This window comes from Gymnoscopelus braueri (assembly GCF_963280865.1).
Source record: "Gymnoscopelus braueri genome assembly, chromosome: 22".
Taxonomy (NCBI): Eukaryota; Metazoa; Chordata; class Actinopteri; order Myctophiformes; family Myctophidae; genus Gymnoscopelus; species Gymnoscopelus braueri.
The window spans coordinates 1,822,024-1,834,711 of NC_137624.1; the positions used below are offsets into that span (position 1 = coordinate 1,822,024).

The 12,688-nt window shown below is 39.1% G+C and overlaps 1 protein-coding gene across 2 annotated transcripts; it reads right to left on the reverse strand.

Annotated features, from left to right (window-relative positions):
* Positions 1-2,220: 2,220 nt before the first annotated feature.
* f2rl1.2 (coagulation factor II (thrombin) receptor-like 1, tandem duplicate 2) lies at positions 2,221-12,362 on the reverse strand. Of its 2 annotated transcripts, none has more exons than XM_080418870.1 (4): positions 12,284-12,362; positions 8,789-9,185; positions 7,125-7,532; positions 2,221-5,715 (listed from the first exon to the last, which is right to left on the reverse strand). In XM_080418870.1, the coding sequence occupies exons 2-4, from the start codon at positions 9,058-9,060 to the stop codon at positions 5,433-5,435; spliced, it is 963 nt and encodes a 320-aa protein (XP_080274996.1). In that variant the 5' UTR covers positions 9,061-9,185; positions 12,284-12,362; the 3' UTR covers positions 2,221-5,432. The 2 variants fall into 2 exon arrangements, with proteins under 2 accessions (XP_080274996.1, XP_080274995.1); XM_080418869.1 differs by lacking the exon at positions 12,284-12,362 and adding an exon at positions 12,129-12,273.
* Positions 12,363-12,688: the final 326 nt, after the last annotated feature.

Sequence of the window (12,688 nt, forward strand, 5' to 3'; positions counted from 1 at the left end):
CTCACAACGCCTCGTGCTGCGCTGGGGACCCAGTGGATCCCCCTCAAGGACCCCTGGGGGTCCCCATACCCCACTTTGAGAACGACTGAACTAAAACCAGTTTCCAGCAGACCGATTTCTATGGGTCACTAGTAAATACATAGTCTGTAAGTCTGGGTCTCAAATATCTTTTGGTTCTCGAGCTGAAGAATTTGGGGATCCACTGAACTAAACAATAGCTCCTTATCTATCTCATTGCCTTCAATGAATAGCTGCTGTAATCAATGTGCTCTGTTTACGTCTTTCTTTTTGTTAGTTTAAATCAAAAAAGTTAAATGCATCTTTGACTTTCAACACACATACAAGGGGGTGACTGACAGGAGGTCAGGTAGAACACTTTAAATACATAAGACATAGAAAATAAATAGTCAAATTTAGGTGCATGAGTAAACTTGTATGTTGAGTGGAAAGCCTGGTTGAGCCTCTCTCTTATCTCTTATTCAGAACGCTAAAATACATTTCTGATCTTGTGCGATATCATGAACCATCCAGATCTCTCAGGTCATCTGGGAAAGGTCTGCTTTATGTTCCTAAAACCCTAAAGTAAACATGAGGAAGCAGCATTTAGTTTTTATGCACCACATATCTGGAACAAACTTCCAGAAAACTGCAGGTTTGCTGCCACTCTTATTTATTTTAAAACACAACTAAAGACCTGTCTGTTTGCTGCTGGTTTTGAATGACTGTTTCTTTTTTTCTTTCTCTCTGTGTAAAGAACATTGAATGGCCTTGTTGTTGAAATGTGCTATACAAATAAAACTGCCTTGCCTATCAAAGCTTTGTAAAACAGTGGTTGGGAACACAAGAACAGGTTTTGTTCTCTGTAAGTCCAGGATTTCAGAATTTTAACTTGTTTAAAAAAAGTGATACTTACCAAGAAAGCAGATGTTTTATCAACATTATTTAACCACAGTTATTAGCTACTAATGGCGACTAGTACAGGAAGCAGGATTTTCTATAGAAAAAGGCAAAAAGAATAATCAGTAGTACTCTTACTCAATTCTAAAGCAGCGTTTGTCAAAGTGTGTGACATGGTCGTACGTGGAATACTTTGATAACATTTGGATTTTACCAATATCAATTGTGAATTTAAGTGTCAAGTACAAACTCACTTTTAATCAGTTCTACCCAAAATGGATATTATCTCACGTTTTGACAAAGAAATATGTCTAGGTGTGAAACCCAAAGGAGAGTCTCCCCAGGACCCAAACTAGTGAAAATAGCGATGCGACACGTTGTGAGCTTGTAGATCTGCTATTTTCACTACTTCTTAAAAAAACATTTATTTATTCGTGGCATTTACGATTTTTTCTTTAGGAAATTATTTTGAAAGTTTTCAAATTTGTTTAGAATTTATTTAAAAAAACGATATTTACTCGTGACTGCGTGACCCAAAAATGGGTCCCACTCCAGACCCACTGTTTTGAGAAACCATGCACGAAAGTACTCCAACAATGACGTTGAAACAGCCTCAAGTGTTTGTCCCTCCTCCTCCTCCATAGTCTCAACACGGTGAATGACTAACACACATTCCTCACATTCCTAAAAGCCTGCTATCTCCACACATCCCGACAGCTGGTCTACATGATGCATCATTTCCCTTAGGTTTCATCAGCGTGTCATCACTGAAACAGAAACCCGGATTCTTACTCATACAAGAGCAGTGGTGCAAAGTAACTAAGTACATTTACTCAAGTAAAATTTTGAGGTACTTTTACTTTACTGGAGTATTTCCAATTTTCTGTACTTTTACTTCTACTCCACTACATCTCAGAGGCAAATATTGTACTTTTACTCCACTACAAGTATTTGAAAATTTTAGTTACTAGTTACTTTGCAGATATAAATGATTACATTATAAAACATACATTAAACACTTTAGCCCTATTTTATATCTAGGCTATTTGAAAATAGCCGATCTACAAGCTCACAACGTGCCGCATCGCGACACGTTGTGAGTAGATCTGCTATTTTCAAACATTTTAGTACTTTTACTTTTGGTACTTTAAGTACATTATGATACGAATACTTTTGTACTTTTACTCAAGTAAATTTAGAATTCCGGACTTTTAATTGTAACAGAGTACTTCAACATTGCAGTATTGATACTTTTACTTAAGTAAAACATTTGAGTACTTTTTCCACCACTGTACAAGAGTTTCATAAAAACTACAAACAGAGTTTCGTGAAGGCTAAAACCTGTTGCTTTTACCATTTATTTAAGAAAATGTTTAACAAGCCAACACAAAAATATAACTTATTCATCTTAGTTACATTCAATACATTTTTAAAAGAGAACATTAGTCGTATAGGCAAAAAAAAAGTATATACATTTGAGAACAGAACATATTTTATAATGCTGGTCTGCCCAATGCAACACTTTAATGTTGCTGATCAAGGTCATGGCATTTAGTAAGAGGGAAGTCTAGTCTCCCATTCATAATATCATTGCTGTTGGGGAGAAATCTCACATCTCCATATTTAAACTTTGTGTTTTTTTCGTAAATAAATGCCATGCCTCATCCTGCAAGAGTGTCACACAAAAGTTGTGAAAATAGCAGATCTACAATCAAATAGCCGATCTACAACCTCACAACGCGTGGTGCATGTGATGCACTGAGAGCTTGTGGATTGGCTATTTTCACTTTAAAATGTTTAAAATAATGATAAAAAAAAGGAACGGTTTTGGACGTTACAAGCCAGGTTTTCAGCCCAACAGAATAATGCTGACATTTTAACTCAGATATGCTTTCAAATCAGTCCCAAAAGCATAACTAGATTTGAGCTTTCACATAGTTGTCAAATAAAACAAAACGGTTGTGTAGCAATAATTTTTTTAAGGACATGAAAAATCTAATGTAACGATACTGAGGGGCTTTGAGCAGATTTGATTAATATTCAAACATCTTTACTGACCTAAATATTTTCTTTACATATAATACAATTTACAGCAGTAAATAAAGCATTTACAAGGCTTTAAAAAAATTAAAATAAAACATTTCATCATCAACCAGAAGAAATAATTTAAATACAATACATATATGTCAGAGATCAACTATGTACACTTATAACACCAGCAGTATTTGTCACAGTGCACACACATGGGCCGATGGTTCCTCTTTTGCAGCAGGTATCGATTGCTTTACAGAGTTTTTGTGCCTTGTGTTACTGTGACTAATAAATGACACTGTATCTATTGTACTGTATCTAAGAGTCCTCTACTCTTCCCTTGCATCACAAGGTGTAAATAACACTCACAACAGTATCGGTGTGCGTCAGGGTTTGAAGGACAGACAAGGTCCCATAGGGGTTGACACTACGGTCCCATTATTTGCCACCAAACAATTGGCAAAACACTAAGATTGTAATGATAATAATATAACATGAGTTAAAAGTCAGTGGTATTTATTTTCTTTAAAACCTTTGAGTTTTCACTGCAATACCAATAAATAACAGCTTAAAAATATACTAGGTTGGTTCCATTGATCCAAGCTGGAACACAATGATTGATCATTAAAATAAACATGCTCTGAAAATGCACGCGACCCACCCACCGTCTGATGGGTGGGCCCTGATCTACCACCAATTTTCAGGTGGGCCATGATCTAGAAAAAAGTTTGAGAACCACCGCTCTAAAGCGTAAACTCTTAAATGGTCATTCACACCAAGCATGACAACTTATGATGATAATTAAGTTACAGCGTCCACGCTGAAAGAACGATAAAGTCGCGTCAACAGTGCATCAAACATGCACCGTTTACGTGAGGCCTACCTGAGGTAACGCCAGCTAGCTTTCAGGGGGGTTGAGTGAGACCTGACTGCATCCCAGATGTCCTTCTGATGGATTTTGGAATGATCGTTCATGAAAATCGCTCTGAAAGTGATCCAAACAATATCGTTTACGGCCATCATTGCCGTCATAGTCGTGGTGTGTGGACTTTGCCGTCCACTTCGGTTAAAACGGCATATCGTTAGATTTAAAATCGTGCTCAGTGCGAATGGCGCTTAAGAACGTACAAATGCAACCGGGTCCATTTGGTTGCATTTGTAAGTTCTTAAGCGTTCAATTAAAAACTGAGGATTTCATTTCACAGTATACATTGGGGTCCCAGAGATGAACAAAAAAAGAAAAAGGTATCTTAATAGTCGTGGGCTAATGCATATCAAACTGGTGCTCCTTTGAAATCCAAAAGGTTTTTAGAATCACAGCTGTAATCATATCGTCCATATCGTCTTCCCCCGAACAGTTCCCAGTTTAGCAGCAAACTGGTCTTATGTAATTCCACAGTCTCCGGAAGACACTCTTTTCACTGAGTTTTGCCCCAGGCTATTTAAGACCAACTACATAAATTATAGTGAAACAGAGTATAATATTCTGTATGCCTTCATGCTTGATATGCAGCCAATATACTGGTACATGTATATTACTGTACTGTATGTAACTGAAATGTATTTTGATGAGCAGTTACCCAAACGTCCATTTAAAGTTATGGGCTATAGTTTGATTTCTAAAGCTTAGATAATTGGGCAAACTAGACTGTATAATTGTAGTAAATGCATAGAATATGAGATCAGTTTATTTGATGCATAAAAAGTATGACGGCACATAGAATATTATACTCCATGTTTTACTCTTTTCTATCAATTACATACCCCATGAAGCCTTGACTTCATGGAGATGTTTTAGTCTTTGTCGCATTCCTCAGCCAATAATCTGATGACCATGTCATCGGTCAATAGGCTCAGTAGGAGACTCAATTGACGGTCATCAAATTATTGGCTCAGGAATGCGACAAATCAAAATCTCCATGATTTGGTGCGTGTAATTGATAGAAAACAAGACTACTCCTTTAACACATTAAGACCAGGAACGCATCTGTGTGTCATTTGTTTCATTTCAAAAGTTGAATCAAAAATATTTTCGAAAAATCTTTGCAAATCTTTGAATAAATATATTTTTAAAGCAATTTTTTTTAACTCAAATCTTTGCTTCTGGGGGGTCCCTGGAACAAAATATTTTGAGATAGGGGTCCACGGTCAAATACATATAATTTTGGGTGGGTCCTTGAGATGAAAAAAGTTGTTTTCAAAAATACTGTTTTAAGACATTTGTAGAATCCACCAGAAGCAAAGATTTGAGTTAAACATTTTCGCTTTAAAAATTATATATATATTCAAAGATTTGCACACATTTTCACGATTTTTCCAAAAAAATAGCAGATCTACAAGCTCATAGCGCGGCACTTGATGCCGCGCTATGAGCTTGTGTATCTGCCATTTTTGAATAGCCAAATAAATCTTAAAATGACACAGATGCGTTCCCGTCTTAAAAGGGTTAAAAGAGGGTCTCGCTACTGGTCTCTTGAGTCTCTCACCCCACAGATACCGTTTTTTTAGCAGCTACTGGTCTCCGTGTGCCCGGACACGTAGGACTTGCTCCTCTTGGAGTACTTCATGGAGTCGAAGGAGACCCGCATCCGCTCCACCGTCCTGGAGCTGCGGCACCGCAGCGTGTTCTTCACGTGCTCGCGGAAGCCGTCCGACACAAAGTAGTAGATGAAGGGGTCCAGGCAGCAGTTGAGGCTGGCCAGGCACAGCGTGGTGACGTAGAAGCCGTAGCCGTTGTTCGCCTGGCCCACGCTCAGCAGGGCGTAGTGGACCACCAGCATGATGTTACTGCGGATGGAAAAACACACAAGAGTTGTTATGGTTGTAACCACTTAAGACCCGGGAACGCAACCATTATTTTATACTTTTGGCTATTCAAAAATAGCAGATCTACAAGCTCATAGCGCGGCACCGAGTGCCGCGCTACGAGCTTGTAGATCTGCTATTTTTGAAAAATTGTGAATATTTGTGCAAATCTTTGAATATGTATGTTTTAAAGCGAACATTTGTACTCAAATCTTTGCGTCTGAGGGGTCCCTGGAACAGAACATTTTGAGATGGGGGTCCGTGGCCAAATACATATCATTTTGGGGGTCCTCGACGTGAAAAAGGTTTGAGAACCACTGATAGTATAGGAACATATGTTTTTTCAAAAAAACTGTTAGGATTTAGAAGACATTTGTAGAATCCACCAGAAGCAAAGAATTGAGTTAAAAATGTTCGCTTTAAAAATATATATATTTAAAGATTTGCACAAATGTTCATGATTTTATAAATAAATAGCAGATCTACAAGCTCATAGCGCGGCAATGAGCCTGTATATCAGCCATTTTTTTTTATAGATAATGGTTAAAATGGTTTGAATAGATAATGGTTAAATGGTTCAAGATAATGGTTAAAGTGGTTCAAATCTAAAATGACAGATGCTTTCCCAGTCTCAACCCATTTTGGGCGGGAACCCCTTTTTGTAAATATACACTTCAGGACGGGAACCCCTTTTGGGGTTCCTGTTGCTTCCTGCTGTAATGTTTGAATAAATATGTTTTAAATAAGTAAGTTTTTCAGAAAACGGATTTAGAAGGCGTTTTTAGAATCGGCCTCAGGTCTAACTGGGTTAATGGGATAACCACTTAAACGTGTTGCGACGCGCTGTGAGCTTGTCGATCTGCTATTTTCTGCAAAAGCTTTCCCCAAAATAACAGAAAAGACTCTAGTATAGAGGCCCGACGGACTCTGGTCAACCATATAGGGTTTAAATGGTTAATTGAAAACTCTATGAAATAACGGGACAGTCTGACTGGTTGAAAAACACCACAGCTCTGTTTCTGAGCTAAGCTTAGCAGATTAGTTTAAAGTTTAAAGTCTTCTTTAAAAACTAATCAAGACTAAAACTGAAATCGATAAATAGAAAGTCTTAACAAAAGAAAAACAAACAAAATAAATGAATGAAGGATGCAAAAGTATAATTATAATAGTAATAATAACAATAACAATAGTGATAAAATGATAAATCAATCAAACAATAAAGGCATATCAACTTAATATTATACATATTTTGTGTATAATATTATATTTAGAATATACATAAATAATATGTATTTATATCATGATATTTATATATTTTATATATTATAATATTAATTATATGTTGTTTTATAAATGTACACAAAAATAATGATAATAAAAACATGAGTCACCTTGGCACAAAGCACACCAGGAAGGTGACCAGCACAGTCATGATGAGCACCAGCGCCTTGCGGCGGTTCTTGGTGGCCGTGGAGTCCACCATGTTGTTCTCCAGCCAGCGGAAGAGGAGCACGTAGGCCACGACGATCACCACGCACGGCACCAGGAACACCAGGGTGGCCATCAGGATGAAGTAGTAGTACGGGTACTTGACCGAATCGAAGGGTTTCTCCATGTCCGCGATGACGTTGATGTCGTGGCACGTGGTGATGTTGGGGTCTCGGACACGCACCGTCTGGTCGTACTGGTACAGGGGGATGGTGCTGAGGCCGATGAAGAGCCAGATGGACACGCAGACGGCCAGCGCCACCTTGTTGTTGCCTTTCTCCCCCGACAGCGGGTGGCTGACCACTATGTACCTATTAAGATCGGTGGTGGAAAAGAAGTACTCAAATGTTTAGGGTAAAAGTATCAATGCTGCAATGTAGAAGTGCTCTGTTGCAAGTACAAGTCCGGAATTCTAAATGTACGTGAGTCAAAGTACAAAAGTATTGGTATCAAAATGGACTCAAAGTACCAAAGTACTAAAATGTTTGAAAATAGCAGATCTACAAGCTCACAATGCGCCGCGCGATGTGACGCGTTGTGAGCTTGTAGATCGGCTATTTTCAAATGTTATATTTTTATATATTTTTTTATATATTTTTATATTTTTAAATGTTTTATAATGTAATCATTTATATCTGCAAAGTTACTAGTAACTAAAGTTTTCAAATAATTGTAGTGGAGTAAAAGTACAATATTTGCCTCTGAGATGTACTGGAGTAGAAGTAAAAGTATAGACAATTGGAAATACTGCAGTAAAGTAAAAGTACCTCAAAATTGTACTTAAGTACAGTACTTGAGTAAATGTAATTCGTTACTTTACACCACTGCCTAAGATAGAAAGAAAGGTAGATACTTTTATTGATCCCGTGAGGGGAATTCGGGCGCCAGAGACAGGGCAGCAGTTTAAGTTACAGATACAGGGCATTTAGAAGTACAGTGAGAAACACCCTAAAACTACATGATCTTGTTGACCTTTGAAAAAAAGCAGATCTACAAGCTCAAAACACTGTGAGATGCAACACAGCTTGTAGATCTGCTATTTTCCAGAATAGAATAACCATATTCAATTTTATACGCATTCATTTGGGGTTCCTTGGCGTGAAAAGGTTTGAGAACCACTACCTATACATGCCCATGCAGATATACAAGCTCATTGCACGGCAATCTGTGCTGCGCTATGTGGCTTGTAGATCTTGCAGCTTGTAGATCTGCTATTTTTGAAGCATCTTGAAAATTTGTGCAAATCTTTGAATACGTATATTTTTAAAGCAAACATTTGTAACTCAAATCTTTGCTTCTGGGGGGTCCTTTGAACAAAACATTTTGAGATGGGGGTCCGCGGCCAAATACATATCAAAAAATGTTTTCTAAATCCTAACAGTATGTTGCTATATCTGTGGTGCTCCAACTTTTCCATGTCAAGGACCCCCAGAATGATATGCACTTGGCCACGGACCCCCCCCATCTCAAAATATCTTGCTATTTTTGAACAGCCAAAGAAATCTTAAAATGACACAGATGCGTTCCCGGATTGAATGGGTTAAGCATACAAAGAGCGTAAGCCTACCTCTGCACAGACAGACAGGCGATGAACAGGATAGAGCAGTACATGTTGCCGTAGAAGAACCCCACCAGCACTTTGCACAGAGCCTCTCCGTAGATCCAGTCGTTTCCGTTCAGGTGGTAGGAGATCTTCAGGGGGATCCACACCACAAACAGCAGGTCAGACAGAGCCAGGTTGGCCATGTAGATGGAGGCCGGATGAATCTTCTTGGTTCTGAACACAAACACCCACAGCGCCATGCCGTTGGTGGGCAGGGCCACCACAAACACCACCATGTAGACGATGGGGAGGAAGATGGTGGTCAGCGGGCTCTTCAGGGTCGACGCCGAGGCCTCGTTCACGGTGAACAGGCCGTCGTTCTCGGGGTCCGCGTGGGCGATGAAACCGCGACCTTGTTTACCTTCAATAAAAGCACAAATACACACAAGTCAATTTTATAGTCGTTTAGAGCAATTGGTTCTCAAGCCTTTTCCATGTCAAGGACCCCCTAAATTAATATGGATTTAGCCGCAGCCCTTTTTTTTAGGTTGTAAGTGATGTTTATTGCGATAGTACTCATCATCAATAATCAATCAATAAAATAAATACATCTACATAAAAGAAAAAGCCAGCATGGCTTAGTTTGGAGGCAAATTAATACAACTCGATTCCAATTAATGGCAATTAATTTGCACAATTTCAGTACATTCCATTGATACACAAATACAAATCTGCCATGAGTCCATATTTATAACATAATGCAAATGCAACGTGTTTCATGATCAGTGCCATATATCAGACACCTGACAAGACACATAAACTAGTCATTTAAAAGTTGTTACTGCATTAAATCCTTGTATGTACATAACCTTTTCATTGTTAGCTCACAGTACACCAGTGTGACATAATACAGCTATTAAAAGTTAACATTTTGAAAATCTAACATTCCTGTGTTGTGTAGTAAGGACACAGGCTTTCTGAACATTCTTGTCAGTGTTGCCAGATTTTGCGAGAGACATAAGGAACCAGTCTATAAAAACAAGCCTAAAAGAAGCGACTAGGCCAGATGAACACTTTAAACCTATATACATTGGCTATTTGAAAATAGATGATCTACAAGCTCACAACGCGTCACATTCATGACGCGCTGTGAGCTTGTAGATCTGCCATTTTCAAAAAGTGAAACATTTGGAATTTAGATGAGGGTCTGTGGAGAAATACATTAATTTGGGCGTCCTTGACATGCAACTGTTTTGGGAACTGGTTTAAACAATAATTACAAAAATTGGAAGCAAGCCCAAATAACTACACTTTAAAAACAAGCCAAAAAAACAACAACGCGCAACTACCAATATTTACAAGCAACTTTACAGAAACACAAGCCCAAAGTCGCTTATAATAAGCAGACATGGCAACACTTTCTAGCCTGGCAAATAGCCTATTGTTAAGCAATCTGTCCTGTCTACCAGATCCATGCAGATTTAACATAACTAGATTTTCAGGCCGCTATGTGGCCTTCAAATCGAGTCCTATATAGCGCTGATCAGAGCAATTGCCACCACGATATGGCCATTTGAAGTGTTAATAAACACTGCTGTAACAATGCTGGGTCAGTGTTGCGCCTGGGGGCCACATGGTGTGGCCATTACCATGGCAGGCCTCTGAACAGTGTTTGTGCCAAGAGTGGTGCGGACCAGAGCAACCTGTGGCCCCTGGGGGATCTTCACAGGGCCCCTGAGGGCCACACGTGGCCCCCTGTTGTGGCTATTCTCATGGCAGGCTGAACAGTTGCCCCTCACAAATCCGGACATTACGTTTGTGACTTCCACGGTTCACCAGCCGACACTCAAGGCAATTTTAATGTAGGATAATGTCTGCCAATTTTCAATTGTCCAATATGTGGGCTGTGGCTCCCCAGTTATGACCCTCTGGAGAAAGAGTGTGTGTTCAGTAACAGGGATCTCCCCGTCTCTCCAGCTCTTTAGTAAACAGACATAACATATTCAGGTCAGGATACCAATTTCATCCAATCAGGAGCGAGAGCTCATACAGGATGAACAAGTACAATTGGAAGTGATTAAATCAATGAATTAGAGCTGGAACTGGAAGCTGGTAAATTTTCTGTTTACTAAAGTGCTGGAGAGATGGGGAGACCCACGTTACTGACCAAGCACAGTGATTACTATCACAATATACATTCCTATAACTTTTTAACCAACAAAATATCACTTAAGGCACCTGAACAGCGACCCTCTTCAATATGTTTCTATTAATGTTATAGGATAGGCTACACAGGGTTCTTCAACGTTTTGTCAGGCCAAGGACCCCTTAGCTGAGAGAGAGATGAAGCACGTTGAAGACCCCTGTGCAGGCCCCCCTGCAGTATCTCTGAGGACCCCTCGGGGTCCTGGTCTGGACCCCCTGTTGAAGACCCCTGGTGCTACAGTATGATCAATTTAGTTTCAATTCATTCTGTAAAGTAGAGTGCAGAATACACAAAACCCTGTTTATTTTCCCAATTGGCATTTAGAACAGATATTATATAGCCTACATATATTTTTAAGTAGGCCTATGCTGTACTCTGATGTGTACAATGTAAATAACATTTCTTAAAATAAAAATAAGGGTATTGAAGGTAGGCTATACATGCCCTGCCTTATGCCGGGGTAGGCTATGGAATAAACACATTTTAATATGAAGTGTATGGTCTAAAAGCTCTTCTTTATTTAATGTATTGTAAGTTTTCCCAGTGCCACAAACAGCACATTATTCAATATTTACTGTGAGTACATTTGTTTTATAGGCCAGTGTTTCCAAGTTGCAAAATGACAACTCTGTTTGCACATTGCTGCATAGTGCATACCCATTTCTTACAGTTTTCCATTGTTTATTTTGACACTTGCTTTGGTTTTCTCACACCAATATAGCTCCTTGGAATTGAACTGAATCAAACAACTGCACACACACACACACACACACACACACACACACACACACACACACACACACACACACACACACACACACACACACACACACACACACACACACACACACACACACACACACACACACACACACACACACACACAGGTTTTGTAAGCCAGTTTTTCCCAAGTTGAAATGCAACATAGCCTCTGTTTACACACCTATATCCCCACCATACATACATACATACCTTGTACCTTTTAACAGTTGCTTTGCCTTTGGCCATGTAAAAACGTATGTTTCCTCACGCCATTAAAGCTCCTTTGAACTCAGTACATGTTTAAGTGTCTGTGTCTGGTACAGTCAGGCAGCCTGCAACATGAACACCAATACATAATAATACAACAATAAATCAAAACAACTTCCTTGGACTTACCTGGTTGCGCATTTGCCGTATAAATCCAGGTGGAAAAGAGTAAAAAGGACAATAATCGTGCTGCCGCCATGTCTATTGTAGTCCGTGTGTCCTGTAGTGTGTGTTCGGCAGACAATGGGAGAAGTTATAAGCTCCAGGGTGAAACTTTAACTCACCTAGAAGAATGAGACACACCCTGAGAGACACGCAGGTTCACTGCGTCATGACGTCATGACGTCCTAGTATCGGGTCCGCCTACTTGCTGGAAGTAGATTTTTCCATTCGTTCTGGGGGAAAAAAACAGCAGATCTACAAGCTCACAACGCGTCACTCCCGCGACGCTTTGTGAGCTTGTAGGTCGTTTTTTTTAGTTTTTGTTTTTAGGCACGCGACACCGTCGAACGACGGGGAATAAATGAATGATGCAAAAAAAAAGAAAAACTGAAAAAATTACGAGATTAAATACTCGTGACAGTAAAAAAAAAAGAAAGAAAAAAGATTCGGGTCAAACCAAATGCTAGTAACAATAAAAAGATAATAATAATAATAATAATAATAATAATAATAATAATAATAATAAC

Bases quoted from the DNA above. Each gene is read 5' to 3' on its own strand.
- f2rl1.2 (XM_080418869.1), bottom strand. From the start codon at position 12,198: ATGGCGGCAGCACGATTATTGTCCTTTTTACTCTTTTCCACCTGGATT. The intron at 9,186-12,128 runs GTAAGTCCAAGG...CTTTTATTGAAG, and splicing joins TACGGCAAATGCGCAACCAG to GTAAACAAGGTCGCGGTTTC. The intron at 5,716-7,124 runs GTGACTCATGTT...TTCCATCCGCAG, and splicing joins CTGGTGTGCTTTGTGCCAAG to TAACATCATGCTGGTGGTCC.